This window comes from Hemitrygon akajei, chromosome 8 (assembly GCF_048418815.1).
Source record: "Hemitrygon akajei chromosome 8, sHemAka1.3, whole genome shotgun sequence".
In the NCBI taxonomy this organism is placed as follows: domain Eukaryota; kingdom Metazoa; phylum Chordata; class Chondrichthyes; order Myliobatiformes; family Dasyatidae; genus Hemitrygon; species Hemitrygon akajei.
In genome coordinates, this window is record NC_133131.1 from 105,894,817 (window position 1) to 105,915,016 (window position 20,200).

At 39.8% G+C, this 20,200-nt stretch overlaps 1 protein-coding gene and 1 long non-coding RNA gene across 11 annotated transcripts in view; one reads left to right on the forward strand and one right to left on the reverse strand.

Annotated features, from left to right (window-relative positions):
- The window catches only part of LOC140732141 (uncharacterized), a 35,921-nt gene extending 15,981 nt beyond the window's left edge, over positions 1-19,940 (reverse strand). The window contains exons 1-2 of the long non-coding RNA XR_012099996.1: positions 19,210-19,940; positions 7,275-7,333 (exon numbers count right to left, since the gene is read on the reverse strand). This is a non-coding gene — a long non-coding RNA (uncharacterized lncRNA). The remainder of the gene's footprint in view (positions 1-7,274; positions 7,334-19,209) is intronic.
- Positions 1-20,200, forward strand: part of LOC140732139 (tensin-3-like) — a 434,552-nt gene that overhangs the window by 257,674 nt on the left and 156,678 nt on the right. For all 10 annotated transcript variants that reach the window (XR_012099994.1, XM_073054363.1, XM_073054356.1 and 7 more), the window contains 3 exons: positions 4,293-4,464; positions 12,650-12,700; positions 16,291-16,413. Coding sequence is in view for 9 of the 10 variants with exons in the window: in XM_073054363.1 (XP_072910464.1) it covers positions 4,293-4,464; positions 12,650-12,700; positions 16,291-16,413 (346 nt within the window). In the remaining variant the exon portion in view is untranslated. The remainder of the gene's footprint in view (positions 1-4,292; positions 4,465-12,649; positions 12,701-16,290; positions 16,414-20,200) is intronic.

Genomic DNA, 20,200 nt, shown 5'->3' on the forward strand with positions numbered 1-20,200 from the left:
GTAGTGCGAATGCCACCGTTCCTACTATCCATCAGTAGTGCGAACGCCACTGTTCCTACTATCCATCAGTAGTGCGAACGCCACTGTTCCTACTATCCATCAGTAGTGCGAACGCCACCGTTCCTACTATCCATCAGTAGTGCGAACGCCACTGTTCCTACTATCCATCAGTAGTGTGAACGCTACTGTTCCTACTATCCATCAGTAGTGCGAACACCACTGTTCCTACTATCCATCAGTAGTGCGAATGCTACTGTTCCTACTATCCATCAGTAGTGCGAACGCTACTGTTCCTACTATCCATCAGTAGTGCGAACGCTACCGTTCCTACTATCCATCAGTAGTGCGAACGCTACCGTTCATACTATCCATCAGTAGTGCGAATGCCACTGTTCCTACTATCCATCAGTAGTGCGAACGCTACCGTTCCTACTATCCATCAGTAGTGCGAACGCTACCGTTAATACTATCCATCAGTAGTGCGAACGCTACTGTTCCTACTATCCATCAGTAGTGCGAACGCCACTGTTCCTACTATCCATCAGTAGTGCGAACGCCACTGTTCCTACTATCCATCAGTAGTGCGAACGCCACCGTTCCTACTATCCATCAGTAGTGCGAACGCCACCGTTCCTGCTGTCCATCAGTAGTGCGAACGCCACCGTACCTGCTATCCATCAGTAGTGCGAACGCCACTGTTCCTACTATCCATCAGTAGTGCGAACGCTACTGTTCCTACTATCCATCAGTAGTGCGAATGCCACTGTTCCTACTATCCATCAGTAGTGCGAACGCCACTGTTCCTACTATCCATCGGTAGTGCGAACGCCACTGTTCCTACTATCCATCGGTAGTGCGAACGCTACTGTTCCTACTATCCATCGGTAGTGCGAATGCCACCGTTCCTACTATCCATCAGTAGTGTGAATGCCACCGTTCCTGCTATCCATCAGTAGTGCGAACACCACCATTCCTGCTATCCATCAGTAGTGCGAACGCTACCATTCCTACTATCCATCAGTAGTGGGAATGCCACCGTTCCTGCTATCCATCAGTAGTGCGAATGCCACCGTTCCTACTATCCATCAGTAGTGCGAATGCCACCGTTCCTGCTATCCATCAGTAGTGCGAACGCCACTGTTCCTACTATCCTTCAGTAGTGCGAACGCCACCGTTCCTACTATCCATCAGTAGTGCGAACGCCACCGTTCCTGCTATCCATCAGTAGTGCGAACGCTACTGTTCCTACTATCCATCAGTAGTGCGAACGCTACTGTTCCTACTATCCATCAGTAGTGCGAACGCCACTGTTCCTGCTATCCATCAGTAGTGCGAACGCTACTGTTCCTACTATCCATCAGTAGTGCGAACGCTACTGTTCCTACTATCCATCAGTAGTGCGAACGCCACTGTTCCTACTATCCATCAGTAGTGCGAACGCTACTGTTCCTACTATCCATCAGTAGTGCGAACGCTACTGTTCCTACTATCCATCAGTAGTGCGAACGCCACTGTTCCTACTATCCATCAGTAGTGCGAACGCTACTGTTCCTACTATCCATCAGTAGTGCGAACGCTACTGTTCCTACTATCCATCAGTAGTGCGAACGCTACTGTTCCTACTATCCATCAGTAGTGCGAACGCCACTGTTCCTACTATCCATCAGTAGTGCGAATGCCACTGTTCCTACAATCCATCAGTAGTGCGAATGCCACCGTTCCTGCTATCCATCAGTAGTGCGAATGCCACCGTTCCTACTATCCATCAGTAGTGCGAATGCCACCGTTCCTGCTATCCATCAGTAGTGCGAACGCCACTGTTCCTACTATCCTTCAGTAGTGCGAATGCCACCGTTCCTACTATCCATCAGTAGTGCGAATGCCACCGTTCCTGCTATCCATCAGTAGTGCGAACGCTACTGTTCCTACTATCCATCAGTAGTGCCAATGCCACCGTTCCTGCTGTCCATCAGTAGTGCGAACGCTACTGTTCCTACTATCCATCGGTAGTGCGAACGCTAGTGTTCCTACTATCCATCAGTAGTGCCAATGCCACCGTTCCTGCTATCCATCAGGGGCTTGGTTTTGGAAATGTGATGTAGATAGGTTAGATTTGTGAATAAGACTGAAATTAAAAAGGGAGATGTAGAACAGGAGGAGGCAGCTTGGGAGTTGCTTCTTGTATGTGGGCAGAGCAATGGCCAATGGAATTTAACCATGGGTGGCCTGAAGGTACTGCACAGGGAATGGAAATGGGCAAGGCGTGGTTTCATGGATTATGGTGAAATAGTCATTAAGTATTGAGAGAAAAACAGAGGACTTTTCATCACCTGAAACATTAACTCTATTTTTTTGCCATGGTTGCTTCCTGATCTGTTGAACATATCCACCATTTTCTACTTTTATTTCAGGTTTCCAGTTTAGTCTTTTTTTTGCTTTTAATTCTGTAAGTTGCTTGGGAGAAAAGGTGAGAGGAGAACTCAAATTTGGATGCAGAAAAGAGACAATAGGAAATCAGCTGCCTTAATCTGCTCTCTCCATTCCCCACCTGATGACTAAAAACGTAGAGTGTGTACTGCAGCCGGCTAATTGCTGACACATTTATCCCTGTTGAAGTTGCAAGTCAGATCAGGGACAATTGCCCATGATCAGAATTAGATCCGTCAGCCCTGAGGCCGACTCGTTAATCAGTGCTCAATATGTGTAGCTGGTTCAGTCTAACAGTCAAGAAAGTCAACAGAATGTTAAAAAATATTGTAGTGATCTTTAGAATGCACAATGTGGAGAGCTGAATTTAAACCCCATGGCAGTTCCTGTCAGACCACACACTGAGCACTATATTAAACATCAAAAAAATGGCATTCAATTTGTAAGGATAGCCAAAAGTAAACCACAAGACAGATGTTCACAGTTTAAAGTAAATTAATTATCAAAGTGCATATATGTTACCATATACTACCCTGAGATTCATGTTCTTTATATCTATCTATCCATCCGTCTATCCATCCACCCTCCCTCCATCCCAGCCCTTCTAGCCGCACCACCAGCAACCCACCAATTTAAACATAGTCTAATCCCAGGTTAAGTTACAATAAGAAATTAACCTAATAACTGGTATATCTTTGGACTGTGGAAGGAAACTGGAGCGCCCTACCTTGCACGCATTTACAGAAGAAAAAGAAATACAATAGAAGTTACGAAAAGCTATACATAAATAAAGGCCGAAAACCAACCATTGTGCTAAAGAAGGCAAACTGTGGAAATAGAATATAAAATTGAGCAGTAAAGATTTCTTGAAAGTGAGTGTGTATCCACACCATTTCAGGAGACTTATTGGTTGTAGGGTAATAACTGTTCCTGAATCTAGTGGTTTGGGGCTTAAAGCTTCTGTACCCTCTGCCTGATGGTAACAGCTAGATTAGGGCATGGCCTGGGTGGTGGGTGACTTTGAAGATGGATGTTGCTTTCTTGTGCCAGTACTCCATGTAAATGTAATCAGTGGTGGGGAGGGCTTTGCCTGTGATAGACTGAACTGTGTCCACCATTTCCAGTCCCCTTTTCTGTTCCTCGGCATTATTTCCATACCAGGTGTGATGCAGCCAGTCAGGATACTCACTGCTGTGCATCTAAGGAAGATGGGAACACAAGATTAAGAATTAATGCACAGGATCCAAAACAGGCTGTTCAGCTCTTCAAATTCTCATAACATTGGGATCGTCTGCTTTGAACCACATGATGGAGAAAGACAAACATTGTTGAGCTAACAGAGAGGTTGGAGAAGAAAGCTGTAATGATGTACAAGTGAGATCATAAATGGCCTGACCTCAGATATCCTGCATCATTTACACCCGCTCTCTTGCTACCTGTATTCATTGAACTATGTAGCCAGCCTTTTCTGAAACAGTTCAAGAATCTGTTGGTCATTATAGATCCTATGGATTAATAAATAAGTCTACTTGTGTGGCTGTGTGTTATGTGATGTTGGCAAGTTTGAAAGGCACTATTCCATTTAATATTGCATTATGTCTACAATGTACATAGATTTTCCTTTCTTTTGTCATATTCTGGGACTAGTAAATGTCAAGATTTACAGCAGACCATGTTGTTAATGAATGCTAGAATAATTAATGTTCTTGCTCTTAAAACTCCTTTAATTTCTAAATCCTTATTCCTGTATAAAGCTGGTTCTCCTTTTCCCTCTTTTGGCTTCACAAGATACTCTGTACTGAAGTCAGAAATTAAATATATTTGGACTTATTTGAAAGGTTTTAGTAATTGTTTTCTGTGTGCAGGAGTGTGGAATCAGGTCACATTATGGAGGAAGGTTATGAGCTTGATCTGACTTATATTACGGAGCGCATCATTGCAGTTTCTTTTCCGGCTGGCTGTTCAGAAGACACCTACTTTCATAATCTGCAGGACGTAACACGGATGCTGAAATCCAAACATGGAGATAATTATTTGGTAAGAGTTGCAAACAACTAACTGAGTGAAATTTAAATCAGAAATTTTCATTAAGTTAACTGAGTCATTGTGTGTAACCCAGAAGAAACAAATAATATCAGAAACCTTGCCTATATTCTCATCTAGGTGTTTCTGCTAATCTTCACAAACATGGTTCCAATGGACCACAGGAACTTCAGCGAAATTCGGAGTGTCTGCAAATGTTTCACCTGTATTGATATGAATGTTTCCATTTTAATGTTTTAGGATAATGGAGAATTCTGTTATTTGACTTTCTTTTGGATATTACCAGACAAAAAAAAGCATGAAATGGTTATTCAAGCGGTCAAACTCTTGGTGCATTTTTGCTAAAGGTATTTGGGATCAAGGATAGTTAGATGTTCTGGAAAATTTGTAGCTAATGAGGAACTCTCAGGAGTGGCCCAGTGATAGGTTGCATACGTTGAGATAAATAAAAGAGTGCTAATCTCCAAATATAGGATTACTGAGTGAATTCTTCCTTCAGGAATATGAAAGAAATGTACAGCATTTTAATTGTAGTCATCAAGCAGGTTCAGACAGATTCAGATACATGTACTAAAGATAGTAGGTGCACCACCTGCAAAGAATGTTTTCACAGCAAGTCATAGCATCACAACATTGTGAAATATATTATCCATTGAAAGGAGTATCCCACAAAAAAGTGAAAATCACGAAAGAGGGAAATAGAAGAGGCAGCAACATGTTTCAGAATTTTCATGTGCTGGTACATTCCCTGTGTTACTGCTCATATCTTGTCACTCACTTCCTCCTTTTTGTTCTTTGTATCTTCTTGTGAATTCTAGGACTTTCTGTAAAGCTTCTTCATTCACACTTCCTTTTCCGACTATGTCACTGCGTGGGAAGTAGAGAATGGTGGTAGGGACAAAGGAAGAATTACCAGTGGCTGAAGGCTGCACTTGGATGATAGTTCAGGAAGAATGTGTCCCTTTGAAGCCCTTCTTTAATTGTCTGGTCTTCTGTCTCCAAACATTTACTCCCATTCAGAATTCTTCAATTTTATTTAACACATTAATTTCCTTTCCTATTGTACCATCACTACAAGCACTCATTTCCTCTTTGAATACCTGCTCAACCTCTGTATCTCTCTCCCACTTCTTTCACTTCCCCTGCCTCTCCTTTTAGTAATCTCCCTCGAATTTTTCTGTCCCTTCTTTCTCCCTCTTTGATCATTCTCACTTCTACTGTCCACTCTGTGGCTGTATTTTTCCTTCACAAATTCTGCTGGTTGCTTGAGTTGGTCAGAGCGCCTTTCATCTCTAGGAATAGGGTCTATAACTGAATGCCTTTTGGGATATCATGTTGAAATCGGGTTCCTTTAGCTGATTAAGTTTCTACATGATGAGATCTCCTATTTGATGAGAACTTGGTGGATGTAACCAGTCTGTTGGTGAAGTGCACAAGTGAGCATTCATATTGTAGATGCTGATGAATTCTGCCCTGCTGGGCCACTCCCAGTCTGGAAAGAAGTTGTGGAACATAATGGGGAACAAAAGAAGTAGGAATGGCTCTTTCAGCTACTCATGCTTGTCTCACCATTGGTGGAGTCATAGAGTTGAACAGCACAGAACAGGCCCTTTGGGCCAACTCATCCATACCAACCAAGTTCCTGACTTGAACCCATCCCATTTATACTTATGTCAACTTTTCCGATCTGTGTCCCACTGTAAGTGTCTGAGATAGTTACAGATCTTTTATCTCAGTACCTTTTTGCCGATGCTGTCACCATACCCGTTGGATTCTTTTCATATTAAAAACTCCTCTGATCTCTCCTGTGATTGAGATGAATGGGTGAAGCTCAACTTCCCTTTAGGGTAGAGAATTACAAAGAGTCACTTTCCTCTGAGAGACTAAATTTCTCCTTTTCTCAGTACTTAATGATCCGTGCTTTATTCCAAAAGCTCTTTTGTAGGCTTTGCAGCCAGAAGAAACATCTTTCCTGAAGCCACCCTGTAGGGTTGTGTAAGATTTTCACACGATTCTGTGCAATCTCTTTTCATTCTTTTAAACTCTGGAAGTTATTCAAGCTCTCCTCACAATGCAAAGTTGCAACAATTTGGAGTTTCTCCGTTGAATATTTGCTGCATTCCCTCAATGGTAGATATATTATTTTTTGGTCTCCTTATCTAAAAAGAGAGTTAGCGTAACACTTTACCGTACCAGCAACCTGGGTTCAATTTCCACCACTGCCTGAAAGGAGTTTGCAAGTTCTTCCAGTGACCGCGAGGGTTTCCACCCAGGTGCTCTGGTTTCTCCCACTATCTAAAGACGTACCGGTTGGTAGGTTAATTGGGCATTATAAATTGTCCTGTGATTAGGCTAGGGTTAAATTGGGGATTGTTGGGTTGGATTTGTTGAGGGGCTGGAAGGGCCAATTGCACACTGTATCTCAATAAATAAAATAAAAATGTATTAAATAAAAACTCGATAGTTCTTACCAAAGCCCTCCATAATTGGAGTAAGTTATGGGCCGATAGGAATAAGAATGCTGTAGCCCGCATGGACAAGTTGGTCCTATTTCTAGGCTGCATTATTCTATGACTTCGTTATTTTCTCTTCTCTAAATCTGATCCTCTTCAATGTTTTAGTATTTTCTTAGTGTCCTGTTTGTACTTCCTTAAGATTAGCATTTTTTCTTCTATTAATACAAGCAAACTAGTCTCTGGTTTCTTGTTTCCTCTGACTTCTTCCTGTAAAGAGGTTACAGTTTGTGCTTATCTTTCACATTAACAAATAAGCATTTTGCAATGGAAGTTACCAGACTGACTGACCTTTTTCCTCTCCCTTGTCCCGAGGTATCTATGTCAAATGTAATACTTCATATCTTGACCTAATGAAGAAAAATAAACTCAGCATATATTGGAAACTGAATAAAAGCTGTCCATTTTAAGGATTAGTAATGCACCAGATTGTTGAGATATTTGATGAGTCTTGCCAAATCATTTAACGATAAATATTTTAGGAATTACCTTGATATACAGTCACCTAATTGACGTCATTCAGTCTTGATTACTCTGAAGGTTATGCTTTCATTAAGTTGAATTGCTGCAGTCTTGTATGTGTGTGGTACGCTCCCTGAAACTTAGAATTTGTCACAATCCTGAACTAAATGTTTACAATCATAGTAAATGTTTAAGATCAGCCATCAGGCAGGTTTGGATTATACAAATACAGAAATAAAATTCAGTTCAACACAATGCACTATTTCACTGAATATTAACACCTTGGACAATGTTGTAACAGAGGATTGGAAATAGGTTTATTACGTTATGAAATTTGTTGTTTCAGAGGTATGAGGTATTAGTATAATGTACTTCTAGCTAGTATTAGCAAGATCTCTATCACTCCATAGCTTAAAAATGTTTTACAGTGATCACATTTATAGGCATTTATATATTGGGCTGATTTCCATTTCATAACATATCAATACACAAAATGCAGCAAGGCTACAGCTTCAGTTCATATTGTTTTGCAATTTAATGAGGACTGAAAGCACATAATTAACACACTTAACCCAGAGTTCTCTCCAGCAAATTGTGCACTGTTTATTTTTTTCTATAATTGGTATCCTGTTTGGAGAGAGACATTTCAAAAAGGGCACTAATTGAACACAGATGTTAAAAATAAGTCTTGCACTCTAGCTGAAATTCAAATCAAAGTATACAGTGTTTGGATGTACGCATTTTGCTGGTTTGTCCAGACTTAAAGATTTGAGGAATTTCACAGCTACGAATTATTGAAGGCCTTGAAAATTAATAATGGCTCCAGTATGTAATGAAAATACCAGCTTCAGGCAGCCACAGCAGCCCTCTGTAGCAATGACAAGCTGCCTTCACTTGTGGCTTCCCTGCCCTGTAGGTACCCACTGGAGCAGATCTTGTTGTTGCAGCTAGTTGACCTTTGTCGGCTTCAAGTGGCTAGTAAGGCCTTTAGCACCATAATCGGCACACACAGATACTTCAAATGCTTCTTATTAGTCATATAGTTTTTATCGACTTTAGAAGAAAGTCTATCTTTCTGTTGGTGATGGTGAAGTAAATATTCACTGGATTGATTCCAGGTACGAAGATGACATGAATGAAGGTTCAGCAGACCCGACTTACATTTCCAGACTATTAGATGAATGAGTGTTTATTTTATGAAGAGATCTGACACTGTAGATGTTGAGTGGATATTCGAATGATAGGGGGAATCTATAAGAAGGCAGAGTCTCTGAATCAGTGGTTACCCAACTAAGAATGAGATGAGGAAATTTTAGCAGTTGTGGTGTTCTCAAAACAGAGAGAATAGTTGATGCTAACCCATTTAAGAATTTCCAAGGCTGATATAGATTTTTAATATTTTAAGGGTATTACTGTAAGGCCATTAGACATAGGAACACAATTACAGCAACCACCACATTGGGTCTGCTCCGCCATTCCATCATGGCTGATTTATTATCCCTCTCAACCCTATTTTCCTGCCTTCTCCACGTAACCTAACCAACCAAGAACCTATCAATGTTCTTGAGTTTGTGCTTAGGCCACTGCTCTACTGTCTCTATACCCATTACCATGCGTCTCGGCACAGCTCAAATACCATCTATAAATTTGCTGATGATTCAGCCGTTGTTGATAGAATCTCAGATGGAGAGGAGAGGACGTACAGGAGTGAGATATATCAACTAGTGAAGTGGTGTTACAGCAACGACCTTGCACTCAGTGTCAGTAAGACAAAAGAGCTGATTGTGGATTTTAAGAAGGGTAAGACGAGGGAACATGAACGAATCCTCATAGAGGGATCAGAAATGGAGAGAGTGAGCAATTTCGAGGTCCGGAGTGTCAAGATCTCTGAGGATCATACCGGGTCCCAACATATCTATGCAGATATAAAGAAGGCAAGACAGCAGCTATATTTCATAAGGAGTTTGAGGAGATCTGGTTTGTCACCTAAAGCACTCAAAAACTTCTGCAGGTATACCATGGAGGCTGTATCATTGTCTGATATGGGAAGAGCTACTGCACAGGACTGAAAGAAGCTACAGAAAGTTGTAAAATTAGTCAGCTCCATCTTGGGTACTAGCCTCTGTAGTCCCCAAGACATCTTCAAGGACCATTGTCTCAGAAAGGCAGTGTCCATTATTAAGGACCCCCATCACTCAGGACATGCCCTCTTCTCATTGTTGCCATCAGGAAGGAGATACAGAAGCCTGAAGGCACACACTCAGTGATTCAAGAACAGCTTCTTCCCCTCTGCCATACGAGGCATGAACCCATGAACACTATCTCACTTTTTTAATATATATTATTTCTGTTTTTGCACTATTTTTAATATATTCTATATATACACACGCACACAGAGTATATACTTACTGTAATTGGTATACTTACTTTTTCTTTCTATTTTATCATGTATTGCATTGAACTGCTGCTGCTAAGTTAACAAATTTCACAACACATGCGGGTGATAATAAACCTGATTCTGATTCTGATTCTAAATGGAAGTTATTTATTCTGAGGCTGTGCCTTCTGGTCATAGACTCCCCAACTATAGGAAGCATCCTCTCCACAACTACTCTATCTAGGCTTTTCAACATTTGATAAGTTTCAATGAGATTCCTCCCTCATTCTTCTAAACCCCAGTGAGTAAAGGTCCAGAGCCATCAAATGCTCTTCACAGATTAACCCTTTCATTCCCAAAATCATTCTCATGAGCCTCCTCTGGACCTTCTCCACTGCCAGTACATCTTTACATAATGAAAGAGCCCAAAACTGTTCACAGTACTCCAAGTGCTGTTTGACCAATGTCTTATACAGCCTTGGCATTACATCCTTGCTCTTGTATTCTAGTCCTCGCAAAATGAATCCTAACATTGCATTTGCCCTCCTTACTACCAACTCAGCCTGCAAGTTAACCTTTAGGGAATCCTGCACAGGGATTCTCAAGTCTCTTTGCACCTCCGATTTTTAAATTCTTTCCCTGTTCAGAAAATAGTCTATGCCTTTATTCCTTCTACCAAATTACATGACCATCCAGTTCTCTACACTATAATCCATCTGCTACTTCTTTGTCCAACCTCCCAATCTGTCCAAGTCCTCCTCTGCAGACTCTCTGTTCCTCAACGCTATCTGCCTCTCTGCCTATCTTTGTATCATCTGCAAACTTGGCCACAAAGCTAACAGTTCCATCATCCATATCATTGACGTACAACATGAAAAGAAGTGGTACCAACGCTGAACCCTGTGGAACACCACTAGTCACTGGCAGCCAACAGAAAAGGCTTGCTTTATTCCCACACTCTGTCTCCTGACAATCAGCCAATCTTTAACCAAGCTAGTATTTTTCCTGTAATACCATTGGCTTTTAACTTGTTAAGCAGCCTCAAATGCGACACCTTGGAAGCAACATTGACTGACTTTCCTTTGTCAATCATGCTTATCATTTCTTCAAAAAATTCGAACTGTCTTGTCAGACAAGGTTTTCCTTTAAAGAAGCCATGCTGACTTTGGTCTACTTTATCATGTGCCTCCAAATACCCCAAAATCTCATCCTTGATAATCCAACATCTTCACAACCACTGCCGTCAGGCAAACTGGCCTATAATTTCCTTTCTTCTGTCTCCCTTTTTAAAGAGTGGTGACATTTGCAATTTTTCAGTTTTCCAGAACCATTCTAGAATCTAGTGATTCTTGAAAAATCAGTACTAATGTCTCCACAACCTGTTCACTACATCTTCAGTACCTTAGTGTGTAGTCCATCTAGTCCAGGTGACTTAACTACCTTCAGACTTTTCAGTTTCCCAAGTACCTTCTCCATATTAATAGCAACTACACTCACTTCTGCCCCACTGATACTCTTGAATTTCTGGCATACAGCTGGTGTCTTCCACAGTGAAGGCTGATGCAAAATAATTAAGTTTGTCTGCTATTTTTTTGTCTTCTATTACTACCTTTCCAGTGTCATTTTCTAGCAGTCCAATATAAGTAATGTCCCCTTCCAATCAACTTTGGCCAGCTCCTCACTCATGCCTCTGTAATTCCCCTTGCTCCATGGTAATACTGATACATCTGACTTTAGCTTCTCCCTCTCAAGTTGCAGGGTGAATTCTATCATATTATGATCACAGTCTCCTAAGGGTCCCTTTGTCTTAAGCTCCTAATCAAATCTGGTTTATTCTGCAACACTCAACCCAGAATTCAGGCTTACGAGAACCAGGCGAGAAGATGATTCAGGAAATGTCAGATGAGCCATATTCTTACTGAATGGTAAAAAGGTTCAAACAATATGGTGCACTCCCCTTGTTTCTTGTTTAAATGGGCAGGCAGCATCTGTGGGGAGAGAAGCTGTTCAAAGTACGAAGATCTTTTTTCTTTCTCCATGACATTTTCTTACATACCATTAGAACATGGGAAATCTAGAGATAAGTATTTTGAAATGTAAAGGAAGGTGGAAAGTGACGGATGGTGATGGAGAAATGGGCAAGAAAAATTAAACGGGATGATAATGAAGATTGTGGACAAAAGATAGGAGTGGTCGAAGAAAAACTTAAATGGAAGATACTGAATTATTGTCTGTAAGAATGAATAATCTGTCTTCATTTCCTCATTTTAGAATATAAGAGTGCGCTAAGAGTTTAGAAACTGCAGGAATGTTTGGATGATGATTGTGGAGCCTATAGGCAAACAACTTGCAGTTGGGTGAGAAAAGGAATGCTTCTGAGATGGGAGATATTTGTTTTTCTTGTGGTAAACTGTCAGTCGAGAATCCTGCTGAGAGCATAGTCTGAATAATGAATTATCCCACTCTTGAAAGCTGGGATAGGGTCACAATGAATTTTGAACTGTTTTGTCCCCATCTGATATTGCAGAATGAAATGATATGTGGAAAGTAAAAGTTTGTAAGTATTTGAGTGTTCTTAAAGCAGTCAGATAATCTGGCAGTGTGTGCCAGTTGAATGTTTATGGTAAAAGCAATGAGAGTTATTAGCACAATCCTGATATTTAAAAAGCTTTAGCATAAGGCGAGGAAAGTAAAGCAGGGATTGATGAATATCGCAATTGATTTTTCTACCAAATCATCACATTGTTCTGTACTGTCCACAGTGGACAGGATGGCTCACAAACATTATCACTCTCCTTTATTCAATAAATTCATTTTCTTTCCACAGGTGTTTAATCTTTCTGAAAGGAGGTATGATCTCTCCAAACTGAACTCCAAGGTATGTTTTTTTTTGAAGTTAACAGTCTGTTTTTCACATTTCCATTCCCACACCGGCTCTGCTTCCTCCACTACCAGGGTGAGGCTAAATGCAAGCCAAAAGAACAGACCCTCACATTTGTGAAGGCATGAGTATTGAATATTGATTTCTCCAGTTGCAGGTAAACTGCTCACACCACTCCCCCCAAACCCTTTTCTCTCTTCTCTTAATCTGTCCACTTCTTCCCACATTCACCCCAACCCCTATCACCTTGTCTGTCCCCTCTCTCCTTCTGCCCATTACCCACACACTCCTCCCTCCTCCCTCAATTATCTCCATGTCCCATCTTTCTCTTCTCTCAGGTTTAATCATCTACAACTCTTTTGTTGCCTCCATCTGTAAACTTCCTGCCTTTCTTGCTATTTCCACTCTTCACTCCTCCATCTGCCTATCACCCTTCTTCACATGGATCTACCTGCCAGCTCCAGCTGCAGTCCTACCCTCAACTTTCTTATACAGGTTTCTCCCGCCATCCGAAGGTAGAGCATTCCTATGAAACCGTTTGTAAGTCGAAATGTCGTAAAGCGAAGAAGCAATTACCTTTAATTTATATGGGAAAAATTTTTGAGCGTTCCCAGACCCAAGAAAATAACCTACCAAATCAAAGCAAATAACACATAAAACCTAAAATAACACCAACATATAGTAAAAGCAGAAATGACATTATAAATATACAGCCTATATAAAGTAGAAATATTGTACGTACGGTGTAGTTTCACTTATCAAAATCGGGAAGACGAGCCAAAATGGATTTGGGGAAAAATAATTGGCACCTACACGCCTACGCACGTACATGCATGCGCACACAACTGCCCGCACAAGGCTTCACGGTCTTTGTAGTCTTTCTTGGGGTAAACACACGTATAAAGTGGGCATCTTTTTTTCGTAAAAGCAAAAATCCTCTTTGGTTAGTGAAAACAGGTACTAATGTAGGTCTTTCGTAAAGCAAACGTTCAAAAAACAAGGGGCACCTGTACTGGCTACCTTCCCTCTGCCTTTCAGTCCAGATGACTGGTTTTGACCCATAAACATTGACTACCCATTTCCCTTCATGATGCTGCCTGATCCTCCAGCATTTTATTTTCTTCTTGCTCCAGCTTCTAGCATCTTCAAACTCTTGTGTCTCACTTATTCTTCATTTGCACAGTTATGTTGTTTCCTCCTCAGTACCAACTTGAAAATCAGACTACAAGGGACCACTGCATTACAGTTGTTTGGGTAATGGAACTATGCAAATGACAGCCCAAAAATATGAGATGTGGAATGGCATTTGCTTTCAGAGAATTTAAGTGGGGAAAGCAAAATAAGTAAAGACAAGTTTCTTGCATTTCTTAACATATGCATCAATAATGTAGCTTCATGCTCTGTAAAATCTGTATACAAACTGCTTGTTTGGAGTGCAACATCCCCCATCCCCTCTCTCTTCAATCTAAGGGTTGTTGGATTACTTCTTGGGATCATATTGTTACTTGAAGCATGTCAGACCAAAAATCCTAGTGGACAGTGCCTTTAAATCAACAAGCACATTCCAAAACAAGAACAATGCGTTAGAAGCTTTCTCTTCTGTCACAAAGAACATGTCTCAGTTTTCTTTCCTTTATTGCTCCCTGCTCAAATGTGTGCTGCTTTTGTATCCTTGATGCATTATAATAAGACATCAGAGGATATTTGGGAACAGCAGATTTTTTACAGGGCATCATTAATCTTCTAAATTACTCATTAATTGGCCCTGGATGGAATAATAGGGAGTTTCTGTTTTATTGATATTCACATGATGGGCGAACTATTAGGTGTATATGGTATCAATTCAACATTTTCCATGAAGCTGTGAATTGTACTGTTCCGAGAAACGTGGACATTCTATATGCAGTTCTCTCCTTGACATCCTCTGAATAATCAGACTCCACTGCCGTTAGTATTTTGGTTGTCAATGACAGAGATTATTAAATAGGTCATGGATTAGGCTATTTACTGTTTTCACTCTCACTGGTGAAAGACAGTATAGATGATAGAACATGAAGAATACACACACACTGTCATCATAATACAAGAAACATAGGAGCCACAAAAGGCTTTAAATTCCAGAAATGCCCGTACATTTTGACTTACCACAACTTCGCAATCCTGTTTCCTCACATGTCACTTGGTTCCATTCTTTCCGCACTAACACATCTTGTTATCATTCATTCTATTTGCCTTAATGATCTTTCATGGTAACACATTCCAGATGTGGTTAACTTTGATGTGAAATAACCATGATTGAATTCCTTATTTATGGCAAACTTCCTTTTGTAAATAATGCCCCAATTTTTTTAAGTCTTCATCCCTGTAAACACTTTTCTGCATTAATTTTTTTATCAGTTTGCCTGTTCTTTATGACTTATAGCAGACTCTTCTTTTTTCTCTCTCCCTTCCTGTGAGTTACAGCCCAACTTCATCAACCTTTCATCATGAATTTAATAGTCCCGTGGTTCAATTGACTTTTACCCTTTTCCTTTTAGGAATTTCAGAAATTTCCGTTATTGTTCATTGGGTGATCAAGTTGGTTAAAACCATATGTTTCAGGAATTTCCATTACTTTCATTGGGAATTCATGATCTTTTTTTTCATTTTAGATGACTTAATGCAACTTTGTCTGAACAAGCAGAGCCATGAGTTCTGATAACCTTTACTACTACCCAGAATAGCTTTCTAGTTAAAAAGGACCTGTGATTTAGAAGAATGGAAGAAAACTAATTTTATTATATGATTATTATAATATATTAAAATTCATTAACTTAAATAATGTGATCCAAAATGACACTAAAAAGTTGTCTGGCAAACGTGCTGTTCTATATATTGTCCAGAATAGCATGTGTTAAAATTCAAAATGCATAACATCTCATTCTAGTTTTTATGTAATAGCCAATCACTTAATAGTGACATAGATTTTAATGATTTTGACATAAAATTCTTACCTGAAAGTTGTAAACGCGTTTAAAATAGTTAAGAGCTCTATTAGACTGATGCCTGGAATGAGTGTGTTAATGACTGGACATGCTCAACTTGAATCCATTGGAGTTTGGAAGGAATCAAGAGTCTTGACTTAAACATGTAACATCTCAAAAGGTCTATATACTATGGATGTGGAGCAACTTGTGCAGAAAATCGAGATCTATAACCCATTGTTTAAGAATACAATGTCAGCTACTTAAGACGCATGGTGTGATGTATTTTTTGGAGGATTGTGGATCTTCGGAGTTCACTTTCTCAAAGGGCATTGGAAGAAATGTATTTGGATGTTTTTAAAGGCAAAGCAGCGATATCTTGATAATAAGGGGGTGATTGGTTTCCAGAGATGGATTGAAATGTGGAGTTAGGCTGCAGTGGGATCAGCCATGATTTCATTGAATAGCAGAGCAGGCATGAGAGACCAATTTGGTTGTCTATATACTGAATCATCTTGGTGTTTAAATAAATTCTTGCTTTAAAACAAGCAAGCAGTCCTGATGGAACCATACTTGAACTCTGCTGTTGGCATTAAAATATCTGAACTGGACTGCTCGTTTCAGGTGATGGACGTAGGATGGCCTGATCTACATGCACCACCCCTGGATAAGATGTGCACCATGTGCAAAGCAATGGAGACGTGGCTAAACAATGACCCACTTCATGTCGTGGTTATTCATTGCAGGGTAAGCTTTATCCATGCTGTTAGTATGTTCTTGGTTTTGCCTAATTAATATGTAATTAACTTAAATTTAGAATACATTATTTGTTGAATTTGGTCATTGTATATCTAATGGGCTTCCATTGCTTTCTAAATAGAAACATATATTGTAGAAAAATATTATTTTCTTTCTTGTTAAATTGATGATTCCTTTGAAATGATAAACATGAATGTCTTGAGAAAATAGAAGAAATCTCTCCATACTACAGTTGCGCTTGTCATCTAAGAAACATTTGGTTGGATGGTAGATTCCCTTTTGGATTTTTATTATTGTGATTTTACGTCGCTGGAACCAAGGTCAAATGCAACACTCTTGAATGCAAATGAAGTTTTCTTTATGCTTTGTAGTTAATGCAATACAGTTAAAAACCTCAGTAAACACTTCCTTTCTTATGATCACTTTAATTATGATAGTAATTTAGTGGCAAATTTTGAGTAGGATTATATTCAGGGCATAGAGCTACAAAAACTGACCTGTGATTTTAATAAAATCTTATTTCCTGTTAGAATTTTGCTGTTACCAGAAAGGAAGTTTTAGTTCAGCAGTCTTTGATGCCCTTGAATCCCATTTCAAAGGCAAGATTTCCTTTACTTAAGGATTCACATGGCCCCCCATCCCAATTTAAAATGATGGAGTTGCACTTATTCAGTTCAAAGAAGTACTTTTCATTGTTTATCAAGCTCCTTCTCCAGAAGAATTTCAAATTTGATTCCTCACTGCTGTTAGTTTGCTGGCAGAGGGGAGGGGGCTTTATTGTGATGAATATAATGGAAAGATTTCAGTGTCATCTGGCAAAAGTAAAAACATACTGACCAGATCTGCATTGCTAGAATGTATGTGTAACTAGACTAAGATGTAGAGGCCTGAATTACTGATCTGGAGATGTGAATTCATATTGAAGTAGTTAACTCCAAAAATAACATGCTAGTTATCAGTTATGGTCAACATAGAAGTAGTGGATTGTTGTTAAAATCCATGTGGTTCTCTAATATACTTCAGGGAATGAAATTTGCTATCTTTACCCAGCCTGAGAAGATGAGCGGCAATCCAGTTCACTCTTTCACTGCCATCTGATTAGATAGGCAATAAACGTTGGCCGCTCCTGCCACATCCCATGACTGAATACAACAAAAATTGTGGTGATTGAATGCTGAAACTCACTCAGAAAGAACTGCAATTGCGACAGTAGTGCAGCTATTTCCCAATGTGAATTACTGTCCATGAAAGCAAAGCTTTAAAAATTCATGTGGTTTGTTTGTTGTTTGTTTTCTCTCTGCTGAGCCTAGTGTATTTGAGGATTAAGTATACAGGATGTATAGGTTTGTATTTGAAAGTCTTCACAAGATCTTTTATTCCCCAAATAAAATGTCACACTGTTAAATCTGAAAATGAAGCAAAGTTAATCTGTATCATTTGTTTTAATAAGTTTTACCCCTTTTGACTTTTGCTCTTGTTTATTCTGGCTGTATTACTGGCAGCATTATTCTATTTCGAAAGCACGGAGGGTTAATTCCCCATATAACTTGGTGCTGCAGTCATATGAAATTTTTGGAACCAGTTCCAGAGCATCCTTGTGGCCACACGTTATTTTGCTTTTTAGCTGAAAGAGCTGTTTATGGCAACCTGGACATGTTACAATAACACTTATATTGCTGTACTTACCGCAAGTGATAAAAGTTAGTTTCTACATTGTGTTAGCCGTGGTGGCTGCATCCAGCTAACGGAGCGACATGTGGGACTGGGAAGTCTAGATGGTATGGTTTAAGAATGGATTGTAGAATTCCATTATATTGCAGGAAGTGGGAGCACCATATCTCACAAGTGCATTCATAAAGAAATCTCCTAGCGAGTACTTCAGTTGATGGTGACATTTTAAAATCGTCATTAATAGTAAAAATGTAATAATTTGGAATATAAAAAGAACAGTCCAATCACCATTGAGCTGTTTTTCGATATTTTTGGTTGATCTGTACTTGTGTTCCATTTGCTTTGGGAGGATTTATGTGCCTTTATAACCTTTCCTGACAATCAGCTATTGATCTCACTGCTCACAATGTCAGTTGACCCTTGTTAGGGTCAGTGGTTTGGGCTTCACCTTCATCCCTTCTTTTGCTCTGCTTTGCTACATCCATAGGTGTGTTTTAAAGCTTTCCAAAGAATCTGGGCTCGTTGTAAAACAAATTTTCAATGACTTAAAGTTCTTTGGAAGTTTTATTTTAAAATCTACAGCCTTTTATAGTGCATCTGGGGAAATGAATGTGGCTTTCGAGATGTGGTCACAGTGCCTGGTTTAGAACATTTGGCGCAGGGTCATGAATGTGCATAGTCATTGAAACTGAAGCAGTATTCAGCAGAGTAAAATGACCTATTAAACAAATGTCAAGGTGTACTTCGAAGCAGTTTTCACTGAAATTTTCCAAATGAGATTTTATTTAAAGATATTAACCCAACCTGCATTATTACTGCTAGATTTTATTGTTGGGGTAAAATAGTCAACACTGCAGCAAGCCAAGAAAATACTGTAGATTCCGGATTTTAAGCCGCTACTTTTTTCCCACATTTTGAACAGCTTTGAACTTTGCGGCCAATAATCCAGAGCGGCTAATGCAAGGTTTTTTTCATGCCGCCTCGTAAACATTTTGCCTCGTAACAGTAGACCAATAAAATTGATGAGTAGTTCACAGAGGTCCAATGAAATTGTACGATAAATCAAGCGCACTTTCACAATTAAATTATTGTAAATCAGTCATTTGTACTCACCCTCATCAACATGGAAAACACTCGAAGCATTGTGCTACCTACCCTACTTAGTTTAAACTATATTTGTTTTCTGTACTACATCGCGGGATGCTATGACGACACACCCGGTTTCGCGGTGTCTTGTGGGAAAATGCCGTTTGCGATGAAACGGAAAGGAGGGGGGGAGCGGCATTACGCGAGCGGCTTTGGATCCGAGCGAAATCTGCTTTTAAATGCCGTTTGCGATGAAACGGAAAGGAGGGGGGGAGCGCATTACGCGAGCGGCTTTGGATCCGAGCGAAATCTGCTTTTAAATGCCGTTTGCGATGAAACGGAAAGGAGGGGGGGAGCGGCATTACGCGAGCGGCTTTGGATCCGAGCGAACTCTGCTTTTAAGTTAAAGGTATCAATAACTTTTCCTGGTAGGCTGCAGTATATATATTTTTTACCAGTCGTTAGGAGATATTGGAATGTTGTTCAGTAAAGAAGTATACGCAACGTATATTTAAAAGTAGCCGCGTACGGGCACGGTTCGAAAAAAAGCATTTGCAATATGTATTTGTTTTTGTTACCATATGGATTTAATTAAAAGTTAAAAAAATCCTCACGTGTAATATCTTTCTGTGTAAATATCTCATATTACAACGTGGGACACCTGCGGCCGAAAATCCGGTGCGGCCTTTACATTTAAAAAAATGATTTTATTTCTAAAATTAGTGCCAGCGGCTTAAAATCAGGTGCGCTCTGTAGTCCGGAATCTACGGTAATCCAAAAAGAAAAATTTGTGCAGCTAATATTGGTGGTTATCTTGTTCGTGGTAGCATTGCAACAGCTGAATCATCCTCCCTCCTCCAACAGAGGTTACTTATTGGCAATATTGTTATGTAGCTGTATCCACTCAAAGCTGGCCAGCTAATACAACTACCCATTTTATAAGGAAAAGACTATGTTTACTTACGATTGAAAGAACTGAAATCATCCAAAATAGCACATCTCAAGTTTCAAACAGCTT